The sequence below is a fragment of the Gadus morhua genome, chromosome 22 (assembly GCF_902167405.1).
Source record: "Gadus morhua chromosome 22, gadMor3.0, whole genome shotgun sequence".
In the NCBI taxonomy this organism is placed as follows: Eukaryota; Metazoa; Chordata; class Actinopteri; order Gadiformes; family Gadidae; genus Gadus; species Gadus morhua.
In genome coordinates, this window is record NC_044069.1 from 16,621,343 (window position 1) to 16,639,725 (window position 18,383).

The 18,383-nt window shown below is 48.9% G+C and overlaps 2 protein-coding genes across 2 annotated transcripts; both read left to right on the top strand.

Annotated features, from left to right (window-relative positions):
• The first annotated feature begins 11 nt into the window (after nucleotides 1–11).
• On the top strand, nucleotides 12–5,523 carry LOC115535738 (zinc finger protein 2). The gene is made up of 7 exons (XM_030347165.1): nucleotides 12–906; nucleotides 1,478–1,570; nucleotides 1,812–1,964; nucleotides 2,083–2,208; nucleotides 2,962–2,994; nucleotides 3,282–3,461; nucleotides 4,271–5,523. The coding sequence occupies exons 1-7, from the start codon at nucleotides 705–707 to the stop codon at nucleotides 4,996–4,998; spliced, it is 1,515 nt and encodes a 504-aa protein (XP_030203025.1). The 5' UTR covers nucleotides 12–704; the 3' UTR covers nucleotides 4,999–5,523.
• A 1,532-nt stretch (nucleotides 5,524–7,055) lies between these two features.
• On the top strand, nucleotides 7,056–18,383 carry LOC115536077 (uncharacterized). The gene is made up of 27 exons (XM_030347729.1): nucleotides 7,056–7,199; nucleotides 7,339–7,488; nucleotides 7,817–8,009; nucleotides 8,299–8,474; nucleotides 8,614–8,763; nucleotides 9,092–9,284; nucleotides 9,574–9,749; nucleotides 9,889–10,038; nucleotides 10,379–10,571; nucleotides 10,861–11,036; nucleotides 11,176–11,325; nucleotides 11,665–11,857; nucleotides 12,147–12,322; nucleotides 12,461–12,610; nucleotides 12,951–13,143; nucleotides 13,433–13,608; nucleotides 13,748–13,897; nucleotides 14,226–14,418; nucleotides 14,708–14,883; nucleotides 15,023–15,172; nucleotides 15,513–15,705; nucleotides 15,995–16,179; nucleotides 16,327–16,479; nucleotides 16,762–16,932; nucleotides 17,026–17,181; nucleotides 17,404–17,547; nucleotides 17,793–18,383. The coding sequence occupies exons 1-27, from the start codon at nucleotides 7,056–7,058 to the stop codon at nucleotides 18,381–18,383; spliced, it is 5,001 nt and encodes a 1,666-aa protein (XP_030203589.1).

Sequence of the window (18,383 nt, forward strand, 5' to 3'; positions counted from 1 at the left end):
ACTGCTGATGAAAACTCCTTATAGAATCTGTAATTTTGCACTTGTGAATTTATAATAGTTAAGACCATTTAAATCACAACTTTTGAAAGATGGCTTAACACACACTCATTCTTAAAGTACTGGTACACTGCTTTATAAACCCTGGCCTTCACGAGTAGCCTGATATCAGACTACTCTCCGTGATTTTCTTGAGACTAAGCTTGTTTTGACTGAGCCTAATGACCCGTGAGGATATTGAAATTCCCTTGTTGCAACATTGTGTGGTTTTGTGGCCTCTCCTCCAGGTTGAGGCCAAGTCCCATCCCTCTGACCGTGGCTATCCCCATGGAAGGACGCCCTTTGAAAGATTTATATACATTTCAATGCAACTTCAAAATCAAAGAAATCACATCACAGTGTTTCGATCTTCCGCAAGTACAAAACAATAATGGAATACCAATAAAGGTATCAACATTAAATAAACCATTAACAATCATAAAAAGGCATAGATATACACACAGTCTACAAAGCAATGAGCCTCCCCCTGCCTATCAACCTTATTCTCAAGGGTCATGAACCCACGACAGTCTCGCTCCTCCAGTCCTGAAGGTGGCGACAGAGCTGGCATGGTAAACCCTCTCTTATTTGCTTGTTTTCCTACACCAGTTGTTTGGCATTCTAGATATTCGGTGTGAACCTGAACGTTTGGTGAAGGTTGGGAAGAAATGTATCCTTCAAACATGTCTAAAATTGACGAGATCAGGGTATATGTTAACGAACGACTGCGCTCCGCCGCGGTGGAGATCCTAGGTGTGATCGAGAAGACGATAACAGACTATGAGGACCAGGCGTCGCATCTGAAGCGAGAGGCGGACCGTCAACGCAACCTCCTGGATATTGTTTTGAGACCAAAGTTGCCAGAAAATGGTTTGTAATAAACCACTCTATTGTCGTCTACTTCCAGGGAAGTGTTATATTTGAAGGTTTACGATATACTATCTCTTTACGTACGCTCCGAGACGTAATGCAGCATGAATGAATCACTCCCTGCTAATGTTTATTTCGGCATATCGGAATATGGATGCTTTTTTTATTTTGTAAACTATTAGAGCGAGCATTTGTCAAACTTAACGTTACAATCTTTTGTAAACTGTGGACAACATGTCATCAAGACCCCCCTCCCCGTGTTTTTATTGTGTTATTATTGTGTCAAATGATAGCATTGTTTTTTCATTTAAAGATGTCTTATGCTCGAGATTCAACAGAGAGATAAGTCTGCTAGTATATTTAAGGTCATAATTAGTGATCAAAGTGGGTATGATTCAGTTTAGAATTGACATTTTATATATATACTTTATTCGAGACTAGTCTTAAAAGTGGTCCATAGCAGATAATAAACAAACATCAAGGGTTTGATGCTGGTTACTCACAAGTGGGCAAGGTAAGAAGTTCCCAGTGCAAGGAAGGACTGCAAGGCTCTGTTCCCATTCCCTTCCAGTTCCCTTCCAGCCCGCTGCCACCAACGCACTACAACCAGAACCTGGATTCATGTGTCAGCCTCTCCCAGTCCGAAACCCCAGCGGATCCAGCGGTACGGTATATGGCCTGTTTTTGCCTCTTTTCAGTCTTTCCCCATACAATAAAGCATAGGATTTGATAGTCTTTTTACATCAAAACATAGGCTTTGATGTATGTTTCACTTAATATACCTAGTTGGTAAACCATTGTTGTTGTGGACCAAAGCCATGAGTTCATATATTTCTGGTATAAAATGATATTGGCATTCAATTTATCTATTTGTTCAATTTCTTTGCATTTTTTTCTTCTTTCAGAGCCCCTATGTGCGTTTACGTCACGCGAAGAGTTCCTGAAGTTTGCTTCTGTGGGCCACTGTCCATACTGCTGCAAGGCCACAGAAGCCAGTGAGATCCATCTGATCAAGAGGCACTATTTATTTGCCATTCATTACACTGACGAAGACGTTGGTAGGTTTCAGCTGACAGTAAAATAACTATTTATTATATTTTCTCTTTAAATGAATCTGTCTATATTGTCATGGGGAGTCGTGTAACATTATACTGTGTTATTCTTTGAATCGTTCAGAAAGGTTCACTGTGCCGTGTACCTGTAAGGAGAGGATTAAGGGACGGAGTCACTGGCACTGTCCAGATTGTGGAAAGACCATTTATCGAAAGAACAACTTTGAGATGCATCTCTCTAAACAACATGGTACGTTACTACGTTTACTTATCTTCTGTGGTTTTGATGTTTGTTGAATTGTACACACCTTGTTACGACCCTCAAGTCTGGGGTATAGAACATTTAGCCTACTCAAACAGTACAGACGCACACATTTCACAAGTAAACAAAGGGTTTATTGCAACAAAAAACACATAAAGCTCCCATAAAGGTAAAGGAAGCTGTATATCATCAGGGTGAGCCTGGGCCAAAATAATAAACAAAACAGAATTACCTTACAAAATAGTCTAATAGCTCCAAACAGATAAAATGGGTAAGCCTAGCTCCCTAGCTCAACAAAAACAGGAAACATTTGGGAACCAAATGGAAGGCCACTGACTCCTACCAGCTCCCTATAGGGACTACACTTAAACCTTTAACACATAATGCCAAACTATGGCAAGGGTAGAAGCACCTACTGAATCGGAATACGAGACCAATGACCACCGTGGCAACCAACCAGAGATTGTGCACAGCTGACGGCAAGGACACGAGTGCCTTTGTGATCATGCACCAGCTTGATGGAGCATCAGAGAGGGGGAGGCCTTTGAGCAGGCGGCTTGGGTAGCCTCCACCAATCAAACATGCTGGACTCCAGGACAGCCGTATTTGTGGTCCTAAAATTAAGGACGGGGAGAGAAAAACAGCAATGGGGTGAAACCAAAACCCCACAAATACATAGGAACATAACACATACTGTCATGACTCTTGACTCTAAATGTGTATTTTTGTTTTTCCTGACAGGTCATCTGTTACTGCAGCAAAGCCAAGATCCAGGTGAGTTGTTTTAATATTGTAAAATTAATGAATGTCAGTTGGACAACAGTGTTCACATTTCAAGTTCAACAGCATTATGCGTTTGAGCCCAAATTTTAGACCATCCGCAAGGAAAGAAGTATATCGTCATACGTTTTATTTTGAGTTGAATCTCATGAGGAAACAATAGCATCCCTCCCAGAGTCGCTGAGCTTTCGTGTTTGAACCTCCTAATGAAATATGTTCAGTGGAGAGGCTAGTGGTCGGCCACCGCTGGATGACCCTTCTTCCTCCTCCCGGCTGTGTAGAAGCGTTCCAGGCCTTCGCCCCGTTTGGAGAGGAGGACGGCCCCCCGGAGGAGTGGCTCTGGCCCGGGTTCAACAGCCTGGACCAGGAGGGGGGCGAGGAGGAGCCCCCCGCGCCGCCCCGCATCAAGGAGGAGCAGGAGCCGCTGTGGATCGGCCTGGAGGGGGGCCGCGAGCTCACAGGTGCCCCCCGCAAGTGTGCCGCCCTGTGTGACCCGGGGCTCATCCCTGAAATAACCATGCACATTAAACGAGGGGGGTCGGCTTAGCTCAGGAGGTAGAGCGGTTGTCTTGCCACGGAAAGATCCCCAGCTCCTCCTAGCTAGAGTGTCGATGTGTCCCTGAGCAAGATCCTGACGAGCTGGCTGTTGCCTTGCATGGTTGACTCTGCCGGTGTGTCAATGTCGGTGTGTCAATGTGTGTATTAACCGATGTAAGTCGCTTTGGATAAAAGCATCTGCTAAATGCCCTACTTGTAATTGTAAAAGGAGATGAGGTTAAAACCACACATAGGGATGGCAATCTGAATATTGGCTCTATATATATATATATATATATATATATATATATATATATATATATATATATATATATATATATATATATATATATACATCAGGGGGGTTCCCCGGTGTCCTGGCCCAAACAGACTCATTCAATCCGGCCCCCTAATCATCCTCCTGTATAATTGGCTGACTCACTAATTCCCTCACTCTCCACTCCAAGCTGGTGTGTGGTGAGCGTTCTGCCGCAGATTGGCTGCCGTGCATCACCCAAGTGGGTGCTACACACTGGTGGTGGTTAGTGAGGTCCGCCCTTCTCTGTAAAGCGTCTTTGAGTGTCTAGAAAAGCGCTGTATGAATTCAATCCATTATTATCAAGATAAATGTAGACAGAAAAGAAGACTGAAAAATCTAAAAATAGGATTGACATGATTTAGCGGAAATGTGGTGCGCTTGTAACCACATCTCCTCTCTCTCTGCCGTCTCCAGTGCCTCCTGCATGGCCCTGCAGAACACCCCAAGAGGAGCTGGAGAAGCTCCAGGTCAAGAAGGAGGAAGAGGAGCGGAACGAGTGGGGCTGTGAAGAGGAGGAGGAGGAGGAGGAGGAGGCGGGAGGGCTACCCCGTGGTCCGCACGACTCCATGGCGACGGTCGGCCCCGTTAAGGCCTTCCATCGGGACCTCGCTCTGACCTCCTCCTCCTCCTCCAGCTTTGGAAACACCCAGAGTGAGGCGGAGAGCGGGCAGAGGGACGCCTTCGCCACCACGTCCTCCATGCTGCCCCAAGTGGACGCACACCTGGGAGGAGGATCCACTGGGATGATGGAGCTAGCCCACGCCTGGCCGCAGCCCCACGACGACTGTTCCCTAGGCAACTACAAAGACCCAATGGGGGGCCAGAGAGAGGGGGGCGGGGAATGGTTGGGGGTAAAGACGCCGCGGCCCAAGAGGTCGAGGCACGGGAAAACCAACGGTTCTCACGCCGGGTTCAGGTGGAGGAGGCCGGGGAGGTTCTCCCCTTTCCAGAGCCCCAGAGGCCCCCATCGATGTAAACTGTGTGGGAAGGCCTTCTACTGCGTCTTGACCCTGCTGAAGCACGCACAGACACACGCGCAGGACGCAGGATGTGTGTGCGTGGTGTGTGGAAAACATTCAGAGTCCAAGGAGGGCTTGCTCCAACACCTACAAAGTCACAAAGAGAACTTCAAGACATTTTAGTTTAGGTGAATGCTTTCTAACGATAAAAGAGGAGGCAAGTTTTGTAGTCTTGGTGTTCAAAACAGATATTTATGCAGATGAATTAGCTAAACTATGATTTAGTATAGGTTATATTCTATGGGTTTGATTACAACGTTGATCAGGTATCGGTGGTATTGAACAAGTTTGAGCATTGATTCAGTATAATAGTTAAGCACATATAAAATACAGTCTTTGTAGAACACAACATACTCTTGAAAACAGTAAACTCCGCTCCATTATATCATCCAATCACAGCTTTTTAAAACTGGATCATACTGGAAACTGCTGTGAGTTCCTACTTGCTAACAAAGATTTCAACAGCTTCTTCCAATTATTTTTTTATAAGCATGTGCTGATAAATTAAAAAGTACTTTCCAAATGTGTTTGATTACCTCAGTGACATTAATAGACAAATCCTTTTTATACCATTGGTCTAATTTCAAAATGAATTGTTTTCAGAATACTTACTCTAACTGCAATTAATAAAATTGGTAAAACACAATATTACTTCTGTAAATAATTCTAATTATTTATAGCAGTCCGCCCCAGTTCAAATGCAGCGGAGGTGGCTCTCGAGAATCAACTACTCGTAATATTAATGTCATGACTTTGTTGAATTTATTCTCCAAAAGATGCAACATTCAGATATGGGTCATAATAATCATAACTTATATTTATATAGCAACTTTCAAGGTGCCAAAGGTCGCTTGAATAATCTTTTTAGTTTGTCATGGTAGGTTGGTATGGCCGGATGAATATATATTTGTGTATTTATGTTAGTTAAGTTATGTAGCAGATTGTATAGCGAGGAGCCAGCTCCTCCCTGCTGTTCAATGTGAGATATCCCCGACCTACACGTGTGTTTACGAACAGAGCAGATCAGAGCATCGTCGTTTCGGTGAGACGGCTCGTTGTTAGTTTCCTCCTTCCCCAGCAGGGGGTGCACTCGCGCCACAGCTCCTTTCCAAAGGCCTGAGGGGCCGTGGCCCCAGGGGGGCCCCACTGCTGAGCCCGCCATGCGGTGGACTGCTTGAGCAGAACCTGGTCCTGCTCTTCACAGAGACTGGCTTCTGGCTGACCCCTAAAGGGGCTCTCTGCTCCTTGACTAAAGTATGTTCGTAACAGTTATGAACTCATGCTTATGAAAATCAAGTGAGGGGACCTGTAATTTATGCATATAAAAACAAACGTATACAAACGTATACAAATGTATACAAAGACATAATGTAAGTGAAAACATTGACGTTTTGTATTTGGACAGTGAGGTTCAAGTCACAGTGATCTACATGAAGAGCAGAGGACTTTGAACTATGGTCCACGATCAAAGACATATAAACTTAGTCAACTCAGGCTCCACTTTGGGCGTTTTCAGTCTCATTCCAAATATTAGACTAAAGAGCTATGCCATTTCTTACAGTGACCAATTACACAAAAGCTTTTGAGTATTACTTGGTCCATTTAATACAGGCACCTGTCAATCAAACATATGACTAATCAGAAGATTCCAAGTCGAAAATCTTTAACTCTTTGGGTTCTATGATGTCACAATGCATAGAGGGAGCTTATAGAACCTTTGGTGTGAGATCACTGGCTCTGAAGGATCCTGGGTTCAGTTGCTTGCCGACTCCTTGCCGTTCACACATCCACTGCCCTTTCGTCAGCGTTTGTTATTGATCGAGTGTTTACTACTGCTTTACTTTACCTTTCATCTTTATTCATCGTACAATCTGCACCAGGTAGGAGTTCTCTTTTGCTTCATTGTTACATTTCCACAAACCAAAACACATTTGACAACCTATAGAATGAGTAATATTTCAAAAGAGTGTGGGTAATAAAACCTGTTGCCACCAAAAACTCTGCAACAACATACAGGAGATGGAGAAGTGTTGGCTACAGTCCATCTCTACAGCCTTTGTTTATATGTTCCTATAGGGTTTAGTTTGTGTTAACCTTCAGCAGACCTGATCTAAACCGTGAAGTTTGACATTCACGGGTGTGCAGGTGTTGTTGTTGCTGGAGCTGGTTCCTTGTTGACCATGGACCCCGGGTCTCCGGGCTCCGGCCCAGGTTCCAGCCCGCATGGCCCAGATGTACAACGGGTTGAGTCCCTGACCGACACCCTGCCTTCGCCGGTGATCGATCAGAGCCACTCAGCGAAGCTTGTGGCTTCCCAGCTGCAGGTAAACATCAGCTTCCATCTTGTGTTCATGTCCCAACTCATTCCCTATTCTTGTTGTTTTGTTGCTTTGGTCAAGCTCTTCACGTTGCTATTGTTCACGAAATAGAGTATAAATGAGATTTCCCCTCTCCCATTGTCAGCCTCAGCCGCGAGCCCTCCAGTCCGGGCTCTGGCTGAAGGCCCTGCACCTCCTCCTGGCCCTGAAAGGGCTCGTCTGCTCCTTCCCGTGGGTCCAGCAGGTGCTGCAGCTCCAGAGAAGCCTGTTGAGGAGCTCTGGATCCGCCACACAGGTGAACATTCAGATCTTCCCTTGGCCAATGTCCATATGCGCTTGTTTTCATTGGACGGTACCGTGGGAGTGTTGTTGCATTGATTGAGTGTGGGCTCTTGTTTGGAGGGACAAGTGGTGCTCCTGAAGTGGTACAGTCACATTTCAGTTCATGACAACATTGGGAATCCCAATCTTCATGCTTTCCTATGCTTGGTTGACTTGGATGAAATGACAAAGTCAGTAATGTAGGGAGAACTACTATTCAATGAGGCTGTGAAGTCTGTTTTTTGAAGTGCACTTTTTGTGACCCAAACTAAAATGATGTCCTCTTTCTCTCTCGTGTGAAGGACCTGCTGGCTCTCCTGGCCTCCATCGCTCGTGGCTTCACTGAGGCAGCGTTGACCCTCCACAGGTCTCTCCGTGGGGCCTTCCCTCCGGGCAACACCTTCCCATGTGGGACTTCACCCAGGGAAGAGGACTCCACAGCGAGGACCTTCTTCTCTCGGCGCCCGCTGCGGGAGAAGCTGAGCCGTCACTCTGGTGAATGGGTTGGCCACAGCAGCAAGGACGTCACTTTGTGTTGAAAAGTGGTGGGGACATGAGGGCTAAGATGAAGTGACCAAAACAAAGTGCTTTACCAACACTTTTAGAATAGTGTTGGTAAAAAACAATCCCTCTTTAGACACAATGTGTCATACAGGGGATAGAGAAGTGTTGGCTACAGTCCCTCTCTATAGCCTTTATTTATATGTTCCTATAGGGTTTAGTTTGAGGTGGCCTTCAGCAGACCTGGTCTAATCCGTAACATTTGATTATCACGGGTGTGTAGGTGTTGTTGCTGGAGCTGGTTCCTTGTTGACCATGGACCCCGGGTCTCTGGGCTCCGGCCCAGGTTCCAGCCCGCATGGCCCAGATGTACAACGAGTTGAGTCCCTGTCCGACACCCTGCCTTCGCCGGTGATCGATCACAGCCACTCAGCGACGCTTGTGGCTTCCCAGCTGCAGGTAAACATCAGCTTCCATCTTGTGTCCATGTCCCAACTCATTCCCTACTCTTGTTGTCTTGTTGCTTTGGTCAAGCTCTTCACGTTGCTATTGTTCACGAAACAGGGTATTAATTAGATTTCCCCTCTCCCATTGTCAGCCTCAGCCACGAGCCCTTCAGTCCGGGCTCTGGCTGAAGGCCCTGCACCTCCTCCTGGCCCTGAAGGGGCTCGTCTGCTCCTTCCCGTGGGTCCAGCAGGTGCTGCAGCTCCAGAGAAGCCTGTTGAGGAGCTCTGGATCCGCCACACAGGTGAACATTCAGATCTTCCCTTGGCCAATGTCCATATGCGCTTGTTTTCATTGGACGGTACCGTGGGAGTGTTGTTGCATTGATTGAGTGTGGGCTCTTGTTTGGAGGGACAAGTGGTGCTCCTGAAGTGGTACAGTCACATTTCAGTTCATGACAACATTGGGAATCCCAATCTTCATGCTTTCCTATGCTTGGTTGACTTGGATGAAATGACAAAGTAGGTAATGTAGGGAGTACTACTATTCAATGAGGCTGTGAAGTCGGTTTTTTGAAGTGCACTTTTTGTGACCCAAACTAAAATGATGTCCTCTTTCTCTCTCTTGTGAAGGACCTGCTGGCTCTCCTGGCCTCCATCGCTCGTGGCTTCACTGAGGCAGCGTTGATCCTCCACAGGTCTCTCCGTGGGGCCTTCCCTCCGGGCACCACCTTCCCATGTGGGACTTCACCCAGGGAAGAGGACTCCACAGAGAGGACCTTCTTCTCTCGGCCCCCGCTGCGGGAGAAGCTGAGCCGTCACTCTGGTGAATGGGTTGGCAACAGCAGCAAGGGCGTCACTTTGTGTTGAAAAGTGGTGGGGACATGAGGGCTAAGATGAAGTGACCAAAACAAAGTGCTTTACCAACACTTTTAGAATAGTGTTGGTAAAAAACAATCCCTCTTTAGACACAATGTGTCATACAGGGGATGGAGAAGTGTTGGCTACAGTCCATCTCTACAGCCTTTGTTTATTTGTTCCTATAGGGTTTAGTTTGAGGTGGCCTTCAGCACACCTGATCTAATCCGTAACATTTGATTATCACGGGTGTGTAGGTGTTGTTGCTGGAGCTGGTTCCTTGTTGACCATGGACCCCGGGTCTCCGGGCTCCGGCCCAGGTTCCAGCCCGCATAGCCCAGATGTACAACGAGTTGAGTCCCTGACCGACACCCTGCCTTCGCCGGTGATCGATCACAGCCACTCAGCGACGCTTGTGGCTTCCCAGCTGCAGGTAAACATCAGCTTCCATCTTTTGTCCATGTCCCAACTCATTCCCTACTCTTGTTGTCTTGTTGCTTTGGTCAAGCTCTTCACGTTGCTATTGTTCACGAAACAGGGTATTAATTAGATTTCCCCTCTCCCATTGTCAGCCTCAGCCGCGAGCCCTCCAGTCCGGGCTCTGGCTGAAGGCCCTGCACCTCCTCCTGGCCCTGAAGGGGCTCGTCTGCTCCTTCCCGTGGGTCCAGCAGGTGCTGCAGCTCCAGAGAAGCCTGTTGAGGAGCTCTGGATCCGCCACACAGGTGAACATTCAGATCTTCCCGTGCCATAGTCCTCGGCCAATGTCCATATGCGCTTGTTTTCATTGGACGGTACCGTGGGAGTGTTGTTGCATTGATTGAGTGTGGGCTCTTGTTTGGAGGGACAAGTGGTGCTCCTGAAGTGGTACAGTCACATTTCAGTTCATGACAACATTGGGAATCCCAATCTTCATGATTTCCTATGCTTGGTTTACTTGGATGAAATTACAAAGTCAGTAATGTAGGGAGTACTACTATTCAATGAGGCTGTGAAGTCTGTTTTTTGAAGTGTACTTTTTGTGACCCAAACTAAAATGATGTCCTCTTTCTCTCTTGTGTGAAGGACCTGCTGGCTCTCCTGGCCTCCATCGCTCGTGGCTTCACTGAGGCAGCGTTGATCCTCCACAGGTCTCTCCGTGGGGCCTTCCCTCCGGGCACCACCTTCCCATGTGGGACTTCACCCAGGGAAGAGGACTCCCCAGAGAGGACCTTCTTCTCTCGGCCCCCGCTGCGGGAGAAGCTGAGCCGTCACTCTGGTGAATGGGTTGGCCACAGCAGCAAGGGCGTCACTTTGTGTTGAAAAGTGGTGGGGACATGAGGGCTAAGATGAAGTGACCAAAACAAAGTGCTTTACCAACACTTTTAGAATAGTGTTGGTAAAAAACAATCCCTCTTTGGACACAATGTGTCATACAGGGGATAGAGAAGTGTTGGCTACAGTCCATCTCTACAGCCTTTGTTTATTTGTTCCTATAGGGTTTAGTTTGAGGTGGCCTTTAGCAGACCTGATCTAATCCGTAACATTTGATTATCACGGGTGTGTAGGTGTTGTTGCTGGAGCTGGTTCCTTGTTGACTATGGACCCCGGGTCTCTGGGCTCCGGCCCAGGTTCCAGCCCGCATGGCCCAGATGTACAACGAGTTGAGTCCCTGACCGACACCCTGCCTTCGCCGGTGATCGATCAGAGCCACTCAGCGACGCTTGTGGCTTCCCAGCTGCAGGTAAACATCAGCTTCCATCTTGTGTTCATGTCCCAACTCATTCCCTATTCTTGTTGTCTTGTTGCTTTGGTCAAGCTCTTCACGTTGCTATTGTTCACGAAACAGAGTATTAATTAGATTTCCCCTCTCCCATTGTCAGCCTCAGCCGCGAGCCCTCCAGTCCGGGCTCAGGCTGAAGGCCCTGCACCTCCTCCTGGCCCTGAAGGGGCTCGTCTGCTCCTTCCCGTGGGTCCAGCAGGTGCTGCAGCTCCAGAGAAGCCTGTTGAGGAGCTTTGGATCCGCCACACAGGTGAACATTCAGATCTTCCCGTGCCATAGTCCTCGGCCAATGTCCATATGCGCTTGTTTTCATTGGACGGTACCGTGGGAGTGTTGTTGCATTGATTGAGTGTGGGCTCTTGTTTGGAGGGACAAGTGGTGCTCCTGAAGTGGTACAGTCACATTTCAGTTCATGACAACATTGGGAATCCCAATCTTCATGCTTTCCTATGCTTGGTTTACTTGGATGAAATTACAAAGTCAGTAATGTAGGGAGTACTACTTTTCAATGAGGCTGTGAAGTCTGTTTTTTGAAGTGTACTTTTTGTGACCCAAACTAAAATGATGTCCTCTTCTCTCTCGTGTGAAGGACCTGCTGGCTCTCCTGGCCTCCATCGCCCGTTGCTTCACTGAGGCAGCGTTGACCCTCCACAGGTCTCTCCGTGGGGCCTTCCCTCCGGGCACCACCTTCCCATGTGGGACTTCACCCAGGGAAGAGGACTCCACAGCGAGGACCTTCCTCTCTCGGCCCCCGCTGCGGGAGAAGCTGAGCCGTCACTCTGGTGAATGGGTTGGCAACAGCAGCAAGGGCGTCACTTTGTGTGGAAAAGTGGTGGGGACATGAGGGCTAAGATAAAGTGACCAAAACAAAGTGCTTTACGAACACTTTTAGAATAGTGTTGGTAAAAAACAATCCCTCTTTAGACACAATGTGTCATACAGGGGATGGAGAAGTGTTGGCTACAGTCCCTCTCTATAGCCTTTGTTTATTTGTTCCTATAGGGTTTAGTTTGAGGTGGCCTTCAGCACACCTGATCTAATCCGTAACATTTGATTATCACGGGTGTGTAGGTGTTGTTGCTGGAGCTGGTTCCTTGTTGACCATGGACCCCGGGTCTCTGGGCTCTGGCCCAGGTTCCAGCCCGCATGGCCCAGATGTACAACGGGTTGAGTCCCTGACCGACACCCTGCCTTCGCCGGTGATCGATCACAGCCACTCAGCGACGCTTGTGGCTTCCCAGCTGCAGGTAAACATCAGCTTCCATCTTGTGTTCATGTCCCAACTCATTCCCTATTCTTGTTGTCTTGTTGCTTGGTCAAGCTCTTCACGTTGCTATTGTTCACGAAACAGGGTATAAATTAGATTTCCCCTCTCCCATTGTCAGCCTCAGCCACGAGCCCTCCAGTCCGGGCTCTGGCTGAAGGCCCTGCACCTCCTCCTGGCCCTGAAGGGGCTCGTCTGCTCCTTCCCGTGGGTCCAGCCGGTGCTGCAGCTCCAGAGAAGCCGGTTGAGGAGCTCTGGATCCGCCACACAGGTGAACATTCAGATCTTCCTGTGCCATAGTCCTCGGCCAATGTCCATATGTGCCTGTTTTCATTGGACGGTACCGTGGGAGTGTTATTGCATTGATTGAGTGTGGGCTTTTGTTTGGAGGGACAAGTGGTGCTCCTGAAGTGGTACAGTCACATTTCAGTTCATGACAACATTGGGAATCCCAATCTTCATGCTTTCCTATGCTTGGTTGACTTGGATGAAATGACAAAGTCAGTAATATAGGGAGAACTACTATTCAATGAGGCTGTGAAGTCTGTTTTTTGAAGTGCACTTTTTGTGACCCAAACTAAAATGATGTCCTCTTTCTCTCTTGTGTGAAGGACCTGCTGGCTCTCCTGGCCTCCATCGCTCGTGGCTTCACTGAGGCAGCGTTGACCCTCCAAAGGTCTCTCCGTGGGGCCTTCCCTCCGGGCACCACCTTCCCATGTGGGACTTCACCCAGGGAAGAGGACTCCACAGAGAGGACCTTCTTCTCTCGGCCCCCGCTGCGGGAGAAGCTGAGCCGTCACTCTGGTGAATGGGTTGGCAACAGCAGCAAGGGCGTCACTTTGTGTTGAAAAGTGGTGGGGACATGAGGGCTAAGATGAAGGGACCAAAACAAAGTGCTTTACCAACACTTTTAGAATAGTGTTGGTAAAAAACAATCCCTCTTTAGACACAATGTGTCATACAGGGGATGGAGAAGTGTTGGCTACAGTCCCTCTCTACAGCCTGTGTTTATATGTTCCTATAGGGTTTAGTTTGAGGTGGCCTTCAGCAGACCTGATCTAATCCGTAACATTTGATTATCACGGGTGTGTAGGTGTTGTTGCTGGAGCTGGTTCCTTGTTGACCATGGACCCCGGGTCTCCGGGCTCCGGCCCAGGTTCCAGCCCGCATGGCCCAGATGTACAACGAGTTGAGTCCCTGACCGACACCCTGCCTTCGCCGGTGATCGATCACAGCCACTCAGCGACGCTTGTGGCTTCCCAGCTGCAGGTAAACATCAGCTTCCATCTTGTGTTCATGTCCCAACTCATTCCCTACTCTTGTTGTCTTGTTGCTTTGGTCAAGCTCTTCATGTTGCGATTGTTCACGAAACAGAGTATAAATTAGATTTCCCCTCTCCCATTTTCAGCCTCAGCCGCGAGCCCTCCAGTCCGGGCTCTGGCTGAAGGCCCTGCACCTCCTCCTGGCCCTGAAAGGGCTCGTCTGCTCCTTCCCGTGGGTCCAGCAGGTGCTGCAGCTCCAGAGAACCCTGTTGAGGAGCTCTGGATCAGCCACACAGGTGAACATTCAGATCTTCCCTTGGCCAATGTCCATATGCGCTTGTTTTCATTGGACGGTACCGTGGGAGTGTTATTGCATTGATTGAGTGTGGGCTCTTGTTTGGAGGGACAAGTGGTGCTCCTGAAGTGCTACAGTCACATTTCAGTTCATGACAACATTGGGAATCCCAATCTTCATGCTTTCCTATGCTTGGTTGACTTGGATGAAATGACAAAGTCAGTAATATAGGGAGTACTACTATTCAATGAGGCTGTGAAGTCTGTTTTTTGAAGTGCACTTTTTGTGACCCAAACTAAAATGATGTCCTCTTTCTCTCTCGTGTGAAGGACCTGCTGGCTCTCCTGGCCTCCATCGCTCGTGGCTTCACTGAGGCAGCGTTGATCCTCCACAGGTCTCTCCGTGGGGCCTTCCCTCCGGGCACCACCTTCCCATGTGGGACTTCACCCAGGGAAGAGGACTCTCCAGAGAGGACCTTCTTCTCTCGGCCCCCGCTGCGGGAGAAGCTGAGCCGTCACTCTGGTGAATTGGTTGGCAACAGCAGCAAGGGCGTCACTTTGTGTTGAAAAGTGGTGGGGACATGAGGGCTAAGATAATGGGACCAAAACAAAGTGCTTTACCAACACTTTTAGAATAGTGTTGGTAAAAAACAATCCCTCTTTGGACACAATGTATCATACAGGGGATAGAGAAGTGTTGGCTACAGTCCATCTCTACAGCCTTTATTTATATGTTTCTATAGGGTTTAGTTTGAGGTGGCCTTCAGCAGACCTGATCTAATCCGTAACATTTGATTATCACGGGTGTGTAGGTGTTGTTGCTGGAGCTGGTTCCTTGTTGACCATGGACCCCGGGTCTCTGGGCTCCGGCCCAGGTTCCAGCCCGCATGGCCCAGATGTACAACGAGTTGAGTCCCTGTCCGACACCCTGCCTTCGCCGGTGATCGATCACAGCCACTCAGCGACGCTTGTGGCTTCCCAGCTGCAGGTAAACATCAGCTTCCATCTTGTGTTCATGTCCCAACTCATTCCATATTCTTGTTGTCTTGTTGCTTTGGTCAAGCTCTTCACGTTGCTATGGTTCACGAAACAGAGTATAAATTAGATTTCCCCTCTCCCATTGTCAGCCTCAGCCGCGAGCCCTCCAGTCCGGGCTCTGGCTGAAGGCCCTGCACCTCCTCCTGGCCCTGAAGGGGCTCGTCTGCTCCTTCCCGTGGGTCCAGCAGGTGCTGCAGCTCCAGAGAAGCCTGTTGAGGAGCTTTGGATCCGCCACACAGGTGAACATTCAGATCTTCCCGTGCCATAGTCCTCGGCCAATGTCCATATGCGCTTGTTTTCATTGGACGGTACCGTGGGAGTGTTGTTGCATTGATTGAGTGTGGGCTCTTGTTTGGAGGGACAAGTGGTGCTCCTGAAGTGGTACAGTCACATTTCAGTTCATGACAACATTGGGAATCCCAATCTTCATGCTTTCCTATGCTTGGTTGACTTGGATGAAATTACAAAGTCAGTAATATAGGGAGTACTACTATTCAATGAGGCTGTGAAGTCTGTTTTTTGAAGTGCACTTTTTGTGACCCAAACTAAAATGATGTCCTCTTTCTCTCTTGTGTGAAGGACCTGCTGGCTCTCCTGGCCTCCATCGCTCGTGGCTTCACTGAGGCAGCGTTGACCCTCCACAGGTCTCTCCGTGGGGCCTTCCCTCCGGGCACCACCTTCCCATGTGGGACTTCACCCAGGGAAGAGGACTCCCCAGAGAGGACCTTCTTCTCTCGGCCCCCGCTGCGGGAGAAGCTGAGCCGTCACTCTGGTGAATGGGTTGGCCACAGCAGCAAGGGCGTCACTTTGTGTTGAAAAGTGGTGGGGACATGAGGGCTAGGATGAAGTGACCAAAACAAAGTGCTTTACCAACACTTTTAGAATAGTGTTGGTAAAAAACAATCCCTCTTTAGACACAATGTGTCATACAGGGGATAGAGAAGTGTAGGCTACAGTCCCTCTCTATAGCCTTTGTTTATATGCTACTATAAGGTTTAGTTTGAGGTGGCCTTCAGCAGACCTGATCTAAACTCTAACATTTGATTGTCACTGCCGTGTAGGTGTTGTTCCTGGAGTTGGTTCCTTGTTGGGGAACATCGACCCCGGTTCTCCGAGCTCCGGCCCAGGTTCCTCCCCACATGACACGGATGAAGAATGGTTTGAGGCCCTGACTGACACCCTGTCTGTTCCGGTGATCATCCACAGCGTCTCACTGAAGCTTATGCTGTGCCAGCTGCTCCTGCAGGTAAACATCAGCTTCCATCGTGTGTCCATGTCCACACTCATTCCTTTATTCTTGTTGTTTTTTCTCCCTTGTCAAACACTTCCTGGTGCTGTTTTCTCTAAAAAAGCGCTTTGTAAAAAGTTGGCTTTGCCCTCCCCCCATTGCCAGCTGGAGCCGCGAGCCCTTCGGACGGGGATCTCGCTGAAGGCCCAGGGCCTCCTCCGGGACCTGAAGGAGCTGCTCTGCTCCTTCCCTTGGGTCCAGGTGACGGAGGAGAAACAGGAGGCCAACACCTTCCGCCAGTCCACCGCTGTCTACCAGGTAGACAACACAGAGGGACACCTTTCATATCTGTTCTATCTATTTAAAATATCCATCACCTGTTGGGCTGTACCATTGTTTTGTAATTAGAAATAATTTAGAATAGTTTTCTATCTACTGAAGTTGTTGTGCTCCAAAACGTTGACTATCCATTCCTAAGACCACTCTGTTGTAGCTACTCCGATTGTGATTGCGTGGTTGGATTGCTCCCAGCCTTCCTTGTGATCCTCAATAGAAGCGCCTACTAGCCCTGGCTGAACCCAATGTCACCGTCCTCTCCAGGTAACCCAGCGTGTGCTGGACAGTCTGGAGCGGACCCTGGGCCCCAGGTGTGTTCTGAGGGAAGCAGGGGCCTTCTCCTCCCTGCTCCTCCAACACCACCTGCTCCACCTGGTGGCTCTCAACACGGCCCGGCTGCTTCCAGACGAGGAGTCTGCTCGTCAGCAGAGACAGGTCTTTATTCATACATTAGATATTATTATCATGTAATCATCATTTAATAGTAAAGAGTGTTGAACTGATCCTTTCTAACGGCCTCTGAATCAGGTGGTGGCTGCCCCCCGCCCTCTCCCTCCACCCTTCTCCGTCAGCTCTGAGCTGGTGAAGGTCCTCCTGGTTCAGCTGGTGCTCACGCTGCACCCTGTGGACGCTTCTGGGGACCAGGCGCTGAGTCCCCGGGACCTCCAGGAGCTGTTGGACCATGTAAGAGGACCAAAGTACCCATCTCATCTACCCTAAGCTCAGTGGTTTGTAGAGGGTGATCATCTCATATGAAAACCTTAGAGTCTCCTGGGGGGTCAATGCAGACAGTTTTAAGATGATAGTTCCCGGTGCTATCATATTATATTTTCGTGAAGTACTATATGATTGCATGAGGTTCCTCTGTTGATCTGGCTGTTAACTATGAACTGAACCCTTCTCCAGTTGACCGCAGTCATCCATCGTATCCTGGACCACACCCCCGGGGTGGCTGTGGACAGCGGCTCTCCCCTTCCACTGTGCAACACCCTGCGGCCGGTGCTGCAGCTCCAGAGCACCCTGTTGAGGGAGTTTGAGTCGGCCACACAGGTGGACATTCATCCTTTCATTAGTCCTCGGCATTTGTGCAATTGCGTTTTTTCCTTCATGCACATTTCTGTTCATGAAAATTTCCAAGTCCCAATCTTCTTGCTTGAAGTATACTTTTCCTTTCTTATTAGTTGACTGGTAGTAATGTAGTGAGTACTGCTAAATAAGGCTGTAAAGCAGGTTTTTCGCTGGGCATTTTTTGTGACCCAAACTAAAAGAATGTCTTCTTTCTCTCGTGTGTGAAGGAACTGCTGGCTCGGAGAGACCCAGCTCTCCTGGCCTCCATCGCCAATGGTGTCGCTGAGGCAGTGTTGACCATCTACAGGTCTCTCCGTGGGGCCTTCCCTCCGGGCACCACCTTCCCATGTGGGACTTCACCAAGGGAAGAGGACTCCACAGAGAGGACCTCCTCCCTGACCTCTGTGGAGGACAGGGAGGAACAAGGGGATGGCCAGAGGAAAGCCCACAACCTCTGCCCTCTGGTCGAGGTCCCTCTGGTCGAGGTCCCTCTGGTCGAGGTCCCTCTGGTCGAGGTCCCTCTGGTCGAGGTCCCTCTGCTCGAGGTCCCTCTGGTCGAGGTCCCTCTGGTCGAGGTCCCTCTGCTTGAGGTCCCTCTGCTTGAGGTCCCTCTGGTCGAGGTCCCTCTGCTTGAGGTCCCTCTGGTTGAGGGACCCCCCATTTTCACGAAAGGGAAAAGAAAAACAGTGACCTGGAAGGATCCTCTGGAGAGTACGGAGCCGGTCGCTCCGTGCTCTCAGAAGAAGAAGCGGAGGAAGAAGAAGTGGTACTCTCGCTTCAGAGGACTGTTCTGTTGTTGCAGTGGCCAGTCAGAATAA